The sequence below is a fragment of the Scyliorhinus torazame genome, chromosome 1 (assembly GCF_047496885.1).
Source record: "Scyliorhinus torazame isolate Kashiwa2021f chromosome 1, sScyTor2.1, whole genome shotgun sequence".
In the NCBI taxonomy this organism is placed as follows: domain Eukaryota; kingdom Metazoa; phylum Chordata; class Chondrichthyes; order Carcharhiniformes; family Scyliorhinidae; genus Scyliorhinus; species Scyliorhinus torazame.
In genome coordinates, this window is record NC_092707.1 from 277,162,224 (window position 1) to 277,178,146 (window position 15,923).

Sequence of the window (15,923 nt, forward strand, 5' to 3'; positions counted from 1 at the left end):
CCTTCTATGGCCTAGCCAGTTCTGTATCCACCTTGCCAGTTCGCCCCTGATCCCGTGTGACTTCACCTTTTGTACTAGTCTACCATGAGGGACCTTGTCAAAGGCCTTACTGAAGTCCATATAGACAACATCTACTGCCCTACCTGCATCAATCATCTTAGTGACCTCCTCGAAAAACTCTATCAAGTTAGTGAGACACGACCTCCCCTTCACAAAACCGTGCTGCCTCTTACTAATACGTCCATTTGCTTCCAAATGGGAGTAGATCCTGTCTCGAAGAATTCTCTCCAGTAATTTCCCTACCACTGAAGTAAGGCTCACCGGCCTGTAGTTCCCGGGATTATCCTTGCTACCCTTCTTAAACAGAGGAACAACATTGGCTATTCTCCAGTCCTCCGGGACATCCCCTGAAGACAGCGAGGATCCAAAGATTTCTGTCAAGGCCTCAGCAATTTCCTCTCCAGCCTCCTTCAGTATTCTGGGGTAGATCCCATCCGGCCCTGGGGACTTATCTACCTTAATATTTTTTAAGACACCCAACACCTCGTCTTTTTGGATCACAATGTGACCCAGGCTATCTACACCCCCTTCTCCAGACTCAACATCTACCAATTCCTTCTCTTTGGTGAATACTGATGCAAAGTATTCATTTAGTACCTCGCCCATTTCCTCTGGCTCCACACATAGATTCCCTTGCCTATCCTTCAGTGGGCCAACCCTTTCCCTGGCTACCCTCTTGCTTTTTATGTACGTGTAAAAAGCCTTGGGATTTTCCTTAACCCTATTTGCCAATGACTTTTCATGACCCCTTCTAGCCCTCCTGACTCCTTGCTTAAGTTCCTTCCTACTTTCCTTATATGCCACACAGGCTTCGTCTGTTCCCAGCCTTTTAGCCCTGACAAATGCCTCCTTTTTCTTTTTGACGAGGCCTACAATATCACTCGTCATCCAAGGTTCCCGAAAATTGCCGTATTTATCTTTCTTCCTCACAGGAACATGCCTGTCCTGTATTCCTTTCAACTGACACTTGAAAGCCTCCCACATGTCAGATGTTGATTTGCCCTCAAACATCCGCCCCCAATCTATGTTCTTCAGTAATGTTCTCCCGCCTAATATTGTTATAATTAGCCTTCCCCCAATTTAGCACATTCATCCTCGGACCACTCTTATCCTTGTCCACCAGTACTTTAAAACTTACTGAATTGTGGTCACTGTTACCGAAATGCTCCCCTACTGAAACATCTACCACCTGGCCGGGCTCATTCCCCAATACCAGGTCCAGTACCGCCCCTTCCCTAGTTGGACTGTTTACATATTGTTTGAAGAAGCCCTCCTGGATGCTCCTTACAAACTCCGCCCCGTCTAAGCCCCTGGCACTAAGTGAGTCCCAGTCAATATTGGGGAAGTTGAAGTCTCCCATCGCCACAACCCTGTTGTTTTTACTCTTTTCCAAAATCTGTCTACCTATCTGCTCCTCTATCTCCCGCTGGCTGTTGGGAGGCCTGTAGTATACCCCCAACATTGTGACTGCACCCTTCTTATTCCTGATCTCTACCCATATAGCCTCACTGCCCTCTGAGGTGTCCTCTCGCAGTATAGCTGTGATATTCTCCCGAACAAGTAGCGCAACTCCACCTCCCCTTTTACATCCCCCTCTATCCCGCCTGAAACATCTAAATCCTGGAACGTTTAGCTGCCAATCCTGCCCTTCCCTCAACCAGGTCTCTGTAATGGCAACAACATCATAGTTCCAAGTAGTAATCCAAGCTCTAAGTTCATCTGCCTTACCCGTAATGCTCCTTGCATTAAAACATATGCACTTCAGGCCACCAGACCCGCTGTGTTCAGCAACTTCTCCCCGTCTGCTCTGCCTCAGAGCCACACTGTCCCTATTCCCTAGTTCTCCCTCAATGCTCTCACCTTCTGACCTATTGCTCCCGTGCCCACCCCCCTGCCATACTAGTTTAAACCCTCCCGTGTGACACTAGCAAACCTCGCGGCCAGGATATTTATGCCTCTCCGGTTTAGATGCAACCCGTCCATCTTATACAGGTCACACCTGCCCCGGAAGAGCTCCCAGTGGTCCAGATAACGGAAACCCTCCCTCCTACACCAGCTGTTTAGCCACGTGTTTGTCTGCTCTATCTTCCTATTTCTAGCCTCACTGGCACGTGGCACAGGGAGTAATCCCGAGATTACAACCCTCGAGGTCCTGTCTTTTAACTTTCTGCCTAGCTCCCTGAACTCCTGCTGCAGGACCTCATGCCCCTTCCTGCCTATGTCGTTAGTACCAATATGTACAACGACCTCTGCCTGTTTGCCCTCCCCCTTCAGGATTCCCTCTACCCGTTCGGAGACATCCTGGACCCTGGCACCAGGGAGGCAACATACCATCCTGGAGTCTCTTTCACGTCCACAGAAGCGCCTATCTGTGCCCCTGACTATAGAGTCCCCTATTACTATTACTCTTCTGCGCTTTGACCCTCCCTTCTGAACATCAGAGCCAGCCGTGGTGCCACTGCTCTGGCTGCTGCTGTTTTCCCCTGATAGGCTATCCCCCCCGACAGTATCCAAAGGGGTATATCTGTTCGAGAGGGGGACAACCACAGGGGATTCCTGCACTGACTGCCTGCCCTTTCTGGTGGTCACCCATTTCTCTGCCTGCACCTTGGGTGTGACCACATTTACATAACTGCGATCTATGACGCTTTCCGCCACCTGCATGCTCCTAAGTGCATCCAATTGCTGCTCCAACCGAACCATGCGGTCTGTGAGGAGCTGCAGTTGGGTGCACTTTCTGCAGGTGAAGCCATCCGGGACGCTGGAAGCCTCCCGGACCTGCCACATCTCACAGTCAGAGCACAGCACCCCTCTAACTGACATTGCGTCAATTAATTAAAATTAAAATTTGTCCTTTTTTTTTAAAATACTTTTTTTTAAATTGCAAAGTTACTGTCAACTATCTGTTTCCTAGCACTAGATTTCTAATAGAAATGCGATAGCTAACTATAATATTCTCCGATCTCTGGCTTAGATATCCTCTAAATTATAATTAAGTTATTATGTTTAATTAGTTCCCAAATACTCAAATTTTTTTTTTTTAATTTAGGTTAGAATCCCAACCAGCCACTCAGGTCACAGCTTTTCTGTGATGTCACTTCAGTTTCCCCCCGACACACACAATTTGAAAAAAGGTATAAAAGTAAAAATCACTTACTTACCTTCTTACCTTCTGAGTGTCTGAGATGTTCTCAGGTTCTCTCGCTGACAGAGACTGCTCCTCCACCTCCGATCCTTGACCTGCACAATGCTAATATAATAATATAATATTATAACCTTACACCAATGGGTCTTATTATTAGGTTAGAGGAGGAGGGCGGGTGGGAGACACTACACGTGTAGTGTCTCGGGTTTCCTCTCCACCAGAATTTATTGGTTGGGGGGGGGGGGACTTGCCAGAGGTCGAACTTCCGGTTCCCGCCTTATATAAAAACAAATAAAACAGAAAAGAAGAACAGACACGGGACCAGGCAAGGCTTTTTAAACTCACTACTCACCTCCCAGAAGGCCCCTGCGCACCGCTGCCGCCGAAATCCAAAGGGCTGCTCCTGTAAAGGTAAGGTTTTTAAATACACTACTCACCTCCAAGAAGGCCCCTGCGCACCGCTGCCGCCGAAATCCAAAGGGCTGCTCCTGTAAAGGTAAGAGCTTTTAAACTCACTACTCACCTCCCAGAAGGCCCCTGCGCACCGCTGCCGCCGAAATCCAAAGGGCTGCTCCTGTAAAGGTAAGGCTTTTAAATACACTACTCACCTCCAAGAAGGCCCCTGCGCACCGCTGCCGCCGAAATCCAAAGGGCTGCTCCTGTAAAGGTAAGAGCTTTTAAACTCACTACTCACCTCCCAGAAGGCCCCTGCGCACCGCTGCCGCCGAAATCCAAAGGGCTGCTCCTGTAAAGGTAAGGCTTTTAAATACACTACTCACCTCCAAGAAGGCCCCTGCGCACCGCTGCCGCCGAAATCCAAAGGGCTGCTCCTGTAAAGGTAAGGTTTTTAAATACACTACTCACCTCCAAGAAGGCCCCTGCGCACCGCTGCCGCCGAAATCCAAAGGGCTGCTCCTGTAAAGGTAAGAGCTTTTAAACTCACTACTCACCTCCCAGAAGGCCCCTGCGCACCGCTGCCGCCGAAATCCAAAGGGCTGCTCCTGTAAAGGTAAGGTTTTTAAATACACTACTCACCTCCAAGAAGGCCCCTGCGCACCGCTGCCGCCGAAATCCAAAGGGCTGCTCCTGTAAAGGTAAGAGCTTTTAAACTCACTACTCACCTCCCAGAAGGCCCCTGCGCACCGCTGCCGCCGAAATCCAAAGGGCTGCTCCAGTAAAGGTAAGGTTTTTAAATACACTACTCACCTCCAAGAAGGCCCCTGCGCACCGCTGCCGCCGAAATCCAAAGGGCTGCTCCTGTAAAGGTAAGAGCTTTTAAACTCACTACTCACCTCCCAGAAGGCCCCTGCGCACCGCTGCCGCCGAAATCCAAAGGGCTGCTCCTGTAAAGGTAAGGCTTTTAAATACACTACTCACCTCCAAGAAGGCCCCTGCGCACCGCTGCCGCCGAAATCCAAAGGGCTGCTCCTGTAAAGGTAAGAGCTTTTAAACTCACTACTCACCTCCCAGAAGGCCCCTGCGCACCGCTGCCGCCGAAATCCAAAGGGCTGCTCCTGTAAAGGTAAGGCTTTTAAATACACTACTCACCTCCAAGAAGGCCCCTGCGCACCGCTGCCGCCGAAATCCAAAGGGCTGCTCCTGTAAAGGTAAGGCTTTTAAATACACTACTCACCTCCAAGAAGGCCCCTGCGCACCGCTGCCGCCGAAATCCAAAGGGCTGCTCCTGTTAAGGTAAGAGCTTTTAAACTCACTACTCACCTCCCAGAAGGCCCCTGCGCACCGCTGCCGCCGAAATCCAAAGGGCTGCTCCTGTTAAGGTAAGGTTTTTAAATACACTACTCACCTCCAAGAAGGCCCCTGCGCACCGCTGCCGCCGAAATCCAAAGGGCTGCTCCTGTAAAGGTAAGGTTTTTAAATACACTACTCACCTCCAAGAATTTAGCGTGGCCAATCCACCTAGCCTGCACATCTTTGGGTTGTGGGAGCGAAACCCACGCAAACATGGGGAGAATGTGCAAACTCCACACGGACAGTGACCCAGAGCCAGGATCGAACCTGGGACCTCGGCACCGTGAGGCAACAGGGCTAACCCTAACCCACTGCGCCACCATGCTGCCCTTTATTGCCCATCCCTGAGATTGCTGAAGGGTGGCAGATTTCCGTCCCTAAAGGACATTAATGAACCAGATGTGTTTTTAGAAGAATCAACAATGGTTTCATGGTCATCATTAGACTTTTAATTGAATTCAAATTTCACCATCTATTGTGTTGTGATTCAAACCTGGGCCCACAGACCATTATCCTGGGTCTCTGGATTACTAGTCCAATGGCAATACCACTGTTCCACTGCCATCCGTGGCAGAACAAAGAGCTAAATAGCTTCCTCTTGTTCCCATAAGAATTCGTAACACAGAATGCTGCAAATGTTATGTCAAAGATGTTTGAAATAGGATATTGAAACCAAGTGAGAATTGATGGTACAACAATGTGTTTTTCAGCAGGTTTTCTGATTGGAAATGTTTTTAAAATTTGCATATGCCACTTAAGGTGGCACGGTGGTGTTCAACATTAAAACACCAACATTTGGAAGTCATGGAGTGTGGGGTGAACATACACTTGCTGTATATATAGCAAAATAAATAGAATAAAATAAAATAAATAGCATTTATTTTAAGGCTGGGCTGGGAATGTTTGGTGCTGACCTTTTCTCCAATAAGTGGCCTGATGTTCCATTCTCCATCTTACCCTCTAACGTTGAAGTAAAGACTAGAATTTTTGTCTCTGACATTAGTTCAATCAGATACATGAGCTCAATGTCCCACACATTCACTCTTGCTTTAGTGGATTGACACATAAAAGCATTTGATGTTAGCCCACACCACAATGTATTTCCTATTTAAAGGTAACATTTAAGAAATAAATGGGTCCATTTTCTTCAAGTGGAAAATTCAGCTTGTTATCAGAAATGCCAACACTCTCTCCCTCCCATTTAAGTGGTTTGTTTATGCTACAAGTGGTTTAATTGCTGCAAAAATTGATTTTTTTTCCCCTTTCACTTGCTGGGGATGGTGGAGGGTGAATTATCTGTTCAATCATTTTAATAGCATGTATGTGCTAATTCCACCCACTGACCTACCTCTCATATTAATGCCATCAGCTTCACACCTCCGTAGCAATTGCATTATGAACAGGACTCATTCCACTTCAGAATCTGGGTCATGCTCAACATGGTCTGCTGTCTAGGGTCAATGATGAACCTTTGTACATTTTTAGGAATAGTGCTGTAGGCCTGTTTATCTTTACAATAGAGATCCTCACGCAACAGCTTTCCTGCTGAATTTGTTTTTATTTGTTGTGCATACGAACAATGCCTTTTCCAAATTAGTGAGCGATTGATTGTGTGATCATTAAATTTCGTAGATCAACCAGGTGAAGGATAAAACTGTGGCACACGGATTTTAAAATAGCCAAATATGAACTCATCCACTTTGGACTAAAAGGACCAAACAGTGCTTTCAAATGTTGAAACGCGAGAAACAATCGCAGTCCAAAGAGACTGAGGGGCCCAGGTACAGAGATCATTAAAATGACATGATCAGGTACAGAAAATAATCAAAAAGGCTCATGGAATGTTGGCCTTTACACCTGGGTAACTAGAATACAAAGGGGTTGAGGTCATGCTTCAGATATGCAAAGGCCCCCGAGCCAGGTTATGAAGTCCAAGATGTTTTTGGTAGAAACTGTTCATGGCGGAGTGTTTGACATCCATTAACAGAACCCATTAGATACTAATACTGGGCACCACACCTTAGAAAGGACACATTGGTCTTGGAGGGAGTGCAGTGTCGAATGGTATCTGGGCTCCAAAGGTTAAATCATGAGGCGAGATTACCAAACTAGGATAGTATTATCTGGAATTTAGAAGGTTACGGGGTGATTTGATCAAAAATTTCAAGTTATTATCCCGGCCCTGGGACACTGTCAGTGTGGAGTTTGCACATTCTCCCCATGTCTGCGTGGGTCTCAACCCCACAACCCAAAGATGTGCAGGATAGTTGGATTGGCCACGCTAAATTGCCCCTTTATTGGAAAAAAAGAATCGGGTACTCTAAATTGAAAAAAAAAATTCAAGTTATTAAGGGGGAGCAGAACAAAACTATTTCCGCTGACTGGGGAATCTGGGACTAAGGGTCATAGTCAAAATATTAGAGCGAGGCCATTCAGGAGCAAAATTGGGAACACTTCTTCACAGAAAGGGTGGTATAAGTTAGTAACTTCCTTCCAAAACATCAAGTGATGCAAGATCAATTGGTCATTTTAAATTTGAGGATGATAAAAATGTTGCTATCCAAAAGTATCAAGGGACATGGGGAAAAGGTGGGTATATAAAGATGGGTCATGGATCAGCCATGATCTCAATAAATGGGGAACATGCTCGAGAGAAATGGCCTCCTCCTGTTCTTGCTGGTGTTCTACTTATAGTCTTACCAACCGTATCTGGTCTTCCTTCCTCCACCCCTGTAGTATGTTTTGGCCGTTGGGAGCTCAGTATTCCACGCAATGTTTTATGGAGAACTGGCAGAAGATAAGGATGAAATTCGAATCCCTGATGTTGAACCCGGTGCCTTCCTTGCCATGCTGAAGTAAGTATCATTCCCTATTTCATTAATTATGCTAAGCCACCTTCAGCAATACAGATTGTTTTTTTTAAACAAGTGATGTGTGTGTTGGTGATCATCAAGTGTAGCTTCCGTTGTGTTGCTGTGACCAGATACCGGCAGTAATCTTATTAAAATCTCCAAGAAAGTTTGGCCGAGAGCTACAGGGTGGCCACCTCTTACGAGATCAAATAAGGGACATTTTGACCATGGCGGGGGGGGGGGGTTGCAGGATATTGGTAAGTGCGAGAGTGGGGAGGGAAGTGTTTTGAGAGTGGGTGGAGAGGGGGGTGCCTTGAGTCCATAGTGATGTGGAGGGGAGGGTTAAAAGCCTTCAACTTATTGTTGAGTCATGACATTATCATCTCTCTGCTGTCTGACTCACTCAGTTGCTGTACCACTTGAATCACTCATATACATCCTGGAGACCCCCAGGATCAGTTTCCCACCGGCTGTCCTAGAAACACAGGATAAAAGACGTCCCTTAAGAGACAGTCAAAATAAGTGGAAGTCACTTAAAATATGGGACAGTTGGTCACCCCTGTGAGATATGCTGTCAATATTTGTTTGGATGTAAAATTATTTTGGATTGCATTTACCATTGCAGAATGCCTATTGTTTTCCCTTGCAATGAGATCATTTCTACAAGGGATTGAAATTCAGGCATGAATTTCCTATGCAAGCATTTACTCTGTGCAAAATGAAGCTGAGTCCATGAATGTTGCTAGCAGCAACTATTCGTTTTAAGGAACTGGGTGTCAATGCAGGGTGCATGAGTGTGCGTGTGTGTATTTTATTTTTCAGACGCTATTCACAATGACAGCGACAGATTTAAAGTGTTGCTCCCTAATTCACGCATCAACCCAGCTTTGAGCATGCTGAAAATACATGCTCCGTGACCTTGACTATCTTGCAGCATACAGTTTCCTCTCCAGCAAAACCTTCCACATTTGTTCTATTCTGAAGAAGGTTAGCGTAACGGAGAAGCATTGCTGCAGCTTGTACATTTTGTAAACATCAGTTGCAGTGAGTATGAATGCTGGGTGTTGGTCAGAACACTCCCCATTCTTAATCAGGGGAAGTGAATGGTTGTACATGGTTTCTCTCAAGTTCCATTTAACTAGCAGTTTCACAGTATAAAACTGGAATAATGAGGTGACAGAGAGACACCAATCATTGTTTTTTATTGCCCATCCCGAAATGCTACGCCATTTCAGAGGGCATTTAAAAATCAGCCACTTTGCTGTGGATCTAGTGTCACTTGTAGGCCAGACCAGGTAAGGATGGGAGATTTCCTTCCCCAATGGAACATCAGTGAACCTGATGGATTTTTAAAAAATATTTTATTCCAAACATAAACAATAACAACAACATCACATTCCAACAAAACACAGTTAACAGTTTATATATATTTTTCCCCTTTTAGTTCCCCCCCCCCCCCCCCCCCCCCCCCCCCGCAATGAACAACTCCTCAAATGCGTCATGAACGGCCTCCACCATACCTCGAAGCCCTCTTCCGACTCTTCTCCCCCCCCACCGTGGGAAAATGGTTCAGGAATGCGATAGTGCTGGCAAACCAACATGCAGGCCGATGGTGGAAATTTTCACATATGTCTGTTTTTCAGAGAAAATTCTTCCCCTCCTTGATCTCTGTTGGTACAGCAGCTAATTATTTGAGAGCTGTAGGACCATTTGCAAGAACGCAAGAAATAGAAGCAGGAGTAGACCATTCGGCCCATCGAGCCTGTTCCACCATTCAATACAATCATGATTGATCTTGGGCTGCCGCTTCTCATATCCCTTGATTCCCTGAGAGACCAAAGGCGCGATCGTACGGCCTCATCGCATCACCGAGTCTCACCTTTAAATTTCACGAGAGGCCTCTAACGAGATCTCGGGAGGCGTCGTGATTTGGATCTCACCTTCGCTGGGCAGGATCCAGATTTGCATATTTAAGTGAACAGTTAGCTTCACTTAAATGTGCCTGCACCGGAATATCCCAAGGCCCAGGATCAAAAGGCCGCACCTGGGAGACCTCACCGTGGTGCCGTTTAGCACTGGTTACTCAGGGATACGATCGCCTACGTGCAGGACAGGAGGGTGGACACCTGCCTCATCAGCCTTGACCAGGAGAAGGCTCTTGACAGAATATCGCACACCTACATGATGGATGTGCTCTCCAAAATGGGGTTTGGGGGGGAATTCACAATTGGATCCAACTGCTCTACACAAACATCTATAGCGCAGTCTCAATCAATGGGTGGGAATCAGAAAGTTTCCAGATCAAATCTGGAGTCAGGCAGGGCTGCCCCCTCTCCTCTGCCCTGTTTGTGTGCTGCATAGAACCCTTTGCCGAGTCCATCAGGAAGGATCCGGGTTTAAGAGGAGTGACGATCCCAGGCAGCGGAGGCGTTCAAGTCAAGGCCTCCCTGTACATGGACGCCGTCGCCGTCTTCAGCTCAGATCCCGTGTCGGTACGCAGGCTCTTGAACGCCTGCGACCAGTTTGAACTGGCCTCGGGAGCCAAGGTAATCCGCGGCAAGAGTGAGGCCATGTTCTTTGGTCACTGGACTAACTGGTCCTTTGTCCCCTTCACCGTCAGATCAGATTACCTGAAGGTGCTGGGGATATGGTTCGGAGTGGCTGGGGCGTGCACCAAAAGCTGGGAGGAGCGCATGGCCAAGATAAGACAGAATCTGGGCGGGTGAGAGCAACGCTCCCTCTCCATTGCGGGCAGAACCCTGGTCATCAGGTGTGAGGTACTCTCGGTGTTGCTGTACATGGCGCAGGTCTGGCCCATTACCCAACCTGACGCCGCAGCAGTCACCCGAGCCATCTTTAAGTTTACCTGGAGATCAAAGATCGACCGTGTCCGAAGGGACACCATGTACAAATCTCTGGATAAGGGAGGGAGAAATGTACCCAACGTCTCCCTCATCCTGATGGCCATCTTTGTGTGCAGCTGCATCAAGCTGTGCGTGGACCCCCGGTATGCAAACACCAAGTGTCACTACATACTGAGGTTCTACCTGTCCCTAGTGTTACGAAGGATGGGCCTGGCCTCATTGCCGCGGAACGCTCCAAGTAGTTGGACCATGCCATACCACCTGTCCCTCATGGAAAACCTTTTTCAGAAAAACACCTTTGACCACAAGGCAATGAAACAGTGGTCAGCACGTAATGTCCTCGAGGCCCTTAGGGAAAAGGAGACTGTGGAGGATGTTGGATGGTTCCCTGAGCAGACTGTCAGAGTCATCTGGCAGAAAGCCTCATCACCAGAACTGTCAAACAAGCACCAAGACCTAGCTTGGCAGGTGGTGAGAAGCGCCCTCCCCGTCAGATCCTTCATGTACACCCGAAGTCTCAGCGGCGTCGCACGCTGCCCTCAGAGTGGCTGCGGAGGAGATGAGACGGTCGCCCACCTCCTTGTGGAATGTGCCTTTGCAAAGAAGGTCTGGAGAGAGATGCAGTGGTATTTGTCAAGGTTCATGCCGAGCAGCTCTGTGACACAGGACTCTTTCTAGGGTGTTATGAACGAGGTGTTTTCAGAACCCCAAAATGTATTCTGGAGTTCAACCAACCTCCCCTTTAATGCTATTGTTGCTTTTCCGAGCACACGGCTTGTTCTCCAGGGGTGGGATTACAATTGCGGACACGTGGGTTTTTAAACACAAAACAATGTTTATTCTATGAACTCAACTTAACCCTTTTAAAATAAACCTTGGATTACATAACACCCAAAGATAACCCCGAAAATTGGCACAGGTTAACAGAGAGATTGAGAGCATGCTGAGGAATGGCATAATTGAAGTGGGTTGCAGCCAATGGAGCTCACCCATAGTGATGGTACTGAAACCAGATGGTACCCAACGGTTGTGTGTGGACTATCGAAAGGTGAATGCAGTTACAAGAACGGACTCTTATCCTATCCCACCGATCGTGGGCCAGACCCCTTTTGAGGTCGCCCCCGGTGCAGGAACCCCCCCCCCCACAGGCTGCGCCCCCAGCGTTCCCGCGCTGTTCCCGCCGGCAGCGACCAGGTGTGGACGGCGATGGCGGGAAGCCGTGGTGTTGGGCTGTCCGCTCCGCCTATCCGTGCCGGAGAATCGCTGCTCGCCCGTTACAAACGGCGAGCAGCGATTCTCCCAGCGGCCAGCCGTGATTCTCGCCGCGCCGGTTTGGGGGGGTGGGAGAATCGCGTGCGGGTGCCGGGGCGGCGTGGCGGGACTTGCGCGGCGCCCCGGCGATTCTTCCACCCAACATGGGGGGGAGAATTCCGCCCCCTCTCTTTATCTTTTTCCCTGATCTGTATCTCCCTTTCTTTTTCTTTTTGTTATGCTAGGGCTATTCTATCTTTTCTCCTTTCTTCTCTCTCCTTTTCTTTCTCCTCTCTCTCTCTTTTTCCTCTCTCTCTCTTTCCCTCTCTTTTTTCTCTCTCTCTCTCTCGTATTCAAGCCGCTTTAATTTTTTCTCATGTTCCATTTGTTTAATTTGCAACTGAATTTTTGCCATTTCCCATGAGTCAAACTCTATCTCAGGCAACTTTAAATGCTTAACCACTGCCATAATTACCTCATCTTTTCGCATTCTGTCAGGTAATGTTAACTGCAATGTTTTTGCCAGATCCAACAGTCTGCTTTTAGTCTCTGTCCGTAAGGTACTGCATGTGACAGTCCCCACCTCCAAAAACATCTGAGCCTCTGAAAGAGCCATTGTCCACAACACACTTAAATACCAGACCAGAAAAGCAATAATCCTTCACTGTCTTTAAGTTCACAAAAGCCAATCCAATCGATAGACTTTTATCCCACTCGAGCCCCCAATTGTTATGGGCGAGGCGTTTTCAGAACCCCAAAATGTATCATGGAGTTCAGCCAACCTCCCCCTTTAATGCTATTGTTGCTTTTCCGATCACATGACTTGTTCTCCAGGCGTGGGATTACAATTATGGACACGTGGGTTTTTAAACACAAAACAATGTTTATTCTATGAACTCAATTTAACCCTTTTTAAATAAACCTTGGATCACTTAACACCCAAAGATAACCCCGAAAATATTACAACACTAAATAATCCTTCAGTTATTCCTTTCAACATCCAAGAGACTTAACACCTTTAAACAGGAACACATCAGGTTAAAGACTTTACTATTATGAGTTTAAATCACCCAAATGATCCAGAGATAGTCTTTCATGGCAGAGATCACAGCAGATCCAGCTCACTGCAAACACAGACACTCCCAAGCTCTTTTCAAACTGAAACTAAAAAACTGCAAAATGGCTGATCTAAAGCCCAGCTTCACCCACACTCTGACATCACTGCAATTCTCAAAGATACATTGCTTAAACATCCATTTCTTAAAGGCACTCTCACATGACAAAGGACACACACCGAGACATACATGCTGCAGGAGGGTCATCAACTCGGTGAAAGAAGCTCTTTGGTCTGCCCGAAACTTGCTGATCTTCCAGTGCAAAGAATTGTCCTCGACCGAGTGTTGCAGAATGGCACATTCCAAGGTCCAGGACAACGTGCTGAGAGACGCACTCAAGCTTGAGGCTGCTGCCGCCAAGGCGCAATGGGGAAAGGCCACTGTGTAAGGTCTTCCAGCAAATGTACACCGAGGGGCTGGTAACCGTGTAAAACCCCTCGGTCTGGGTCATTAACACTCCAATGTATAAAAGTATTGAAAGAAACATGACGATGTAAATATTTAAGAAAGAATTGTAACGTAAACAGGGAAATGTGTGGAATGTCATCCCAACTGAATGCAAGAAAGTCAAGTGAATATGTAACTTTGGGGGAAATGTACAGTCATAACAATTCAAAATGTTCTGTAATGTTTATTAGAGATTTTATGAATAAAGTATATTTTTTTGGGGAAAAAAACTGGTTTCCACAAACGTGGACCAGGCGTAACGGTACTTGTGGGGGGGTGGGTCTCCCATGCAAACGGAGGCAGGGTTGTACCTTGGCACCCTCAATGCCACCCGGGCACTTTGGCACTGTCAGTTCACCAGGGTGCCAAGTTGGTAGTGCGCAGATGCCAGGTTTCCCATACTGGGTATTGGGCCTGGGGTGCCCTACCCTTAAGAGGTGGGGTATGGGGCGGGGGACTCAAGGACCCCCTCATCAGTAAGTTGGGGTTTGGGGGGGTCAGAGGCTGTGGTGGGGGGTTCAAGAGATCGGGTGGCATTTAAAAATGCCGCCTCGATCTCTTCCTTTTCTGAAGAGCTGAGCTCGTGAGTGCAGGAAGTGGGGTAAATGCAGCCTCGGGAGGCATTCCCCGCAGAGGCCTCCCAAAAAAACAAAGTCTCGTTTAGTAGTGGGGTCGTTCTTGGCATTGCGAGCTCTGAGAAACGCCTCCCCTATTGGCACTCAAAATGGAAATTTGTTTATTTTTTGTTAAATCACACCCCAAAAACCTCTCTCTCCCAGCCTTAACTATATTCACCAATGGAGCATCCACAACCCTCTGGGTTAGATAGGTCCAACCTAGCTCCCTGAGGAGGTGGCAATGGGCCACCTTTTAATAGAAGAATGATTCTGCTCAGTGGGTTGCTCGACCAGTTTGGAGGTCAATTAAGAGTCGGCTACATTGGCGTCAGACTGGAGTCACATGTAGACCGAGCACAATTAGTCTCAGTATGATTTCCAATCTGCTTACACTTTGGTCAATAACAGGGATGCCCGTTCTGCATTCTGGAAAGAGATTGATTCAAGGTCAGAGCTTTCCAGGTACTCATAAAATCATAGAATTTAGAATGCAGAAGGAGGCCATTCGGTCCATCAAGTCTGCACCGGCCCTGAGAAAGAGCACCCCACTTAAGCCTACACCTCTAACCTATCCCCGTAACCCCATCTAGCCTTTTTGGACACTAAGGGCAATTTAGCATGGCCAATCCACCTAACCTGCACATCTTTGGACTGTGGGAGGATATGGCAAAACAGGAGACTTTCCCTCTGGTGAATTATTATTGAACGCAAATCCAATTGGCTGTCGATTTTGAATCTGTCTGATGTAAATGTTCAAAACACCACCATTTTGATTCGGAAACACTGGGCAGAAAGGGGTCACCTTATACACGATATGCACAACATAATCATGTGCATTACATAAATACTGGTAAATACTTCGATCCTACAGGTGATCAGAAAGTCTGAAAGTAAAAAAGCTACAATCGGTCGAAGTGACCATGAAGTTGTTGGATTGTTGCAAAAAACCTAAAGGCCTTTAGGAAAGGAAATCTGCTGTCCTTACCTGGTCAGACCTACATGCGACCCGTCCAGCACCATGGGCGAAATTCTCCCCCAACGGCGCGATGTCCGCCGACTGGCGCCAAAGACGGCGCCAATCAGACAGGCATCGCGCCGGCCCAAAGGTGCGGAATGCTCCGCATCTTTGGCGGCCTAGCCCCAACATTGAGGGGCTAGGCCGACGCCGGAGGGATTTCCGCCCCGCCAGCTGGCGGAAATGGCGTTTGTTTCCCCGCCAGCTGGCGCGGCAATGCAGCGCATGCGCGGGAGCGTTAGCGGCCGCTGACAGTTTCCTGGCGCATGCGCGGGAGCGTCAGCGGCCGCTGAAAGTTTCCCGCGCATGCGCAGTGGGGAGAGTCTCTTCCGCCTCCGCCATGGTGGAGGCCATAGCGGAGGCGGAAGGGAAAGAGTGCCCCCACGGCACAGGCCCGCCCGCGGATCAGTGGGCCCCGATCGCGGGCCAGGCCATCGTGGGGGCACCCCCCGGGGTCAGATCGCCCCGCGACCCCCCAGGCCCCGGAGCCCGCCCACGCCGCCTGGTGCCGCCGGTAAATACCAGGTTGGATTTATGCCGGCGGGACAGGCAATTTCTGGGCGGGACTTCGGCCCATTCGGGCCGGAGAATTGAACGGGGGGTCCCGCCAACCGGCGCGGCCCGGTTCCCGCCCCCGCCCAATCTCCGGTACCGGAGACTTCGGCGGGGTCGGGGGCGGGATTCACGGCAGCCAACGGCCATTCTCCGACCCGGCGGGGGGTCGGAGAATGACGCCCCAGGTCTCTGACTCTTAACTACTCCCTGAAGTCACCTATAGCCAGCGACTCAGTGAAGTCGTTCTTCTCGC

The 15,923-nt window shown here is 48.4% G+C and overlaps 1 protein-coding gene across 2 annotated transcripts in view; it reads left to right on the forward strand.

The window, feature by feature from the left end:
• The window catches only part of LOC140421656 (BTB/POZ domain-containing protein 3), a 73,220-nt gene that overhangs the window by 50,299 nt on the left and 6,998 nt on the right, over positions 1-15,923 (forward strand). For both annotated transcript variants that reach the window (XM_072506475.1, XM_072506467.1), the window contains one exon: positions 7,691-7,809. In XM_072506475.1, the coding sequence (XP_072362576.1) occupies positions 7,691-7,809 (119 nt within the window). The remainder of the gene's footprint in view (positions 1-7,690; positions 7,810-15,923) is intronic.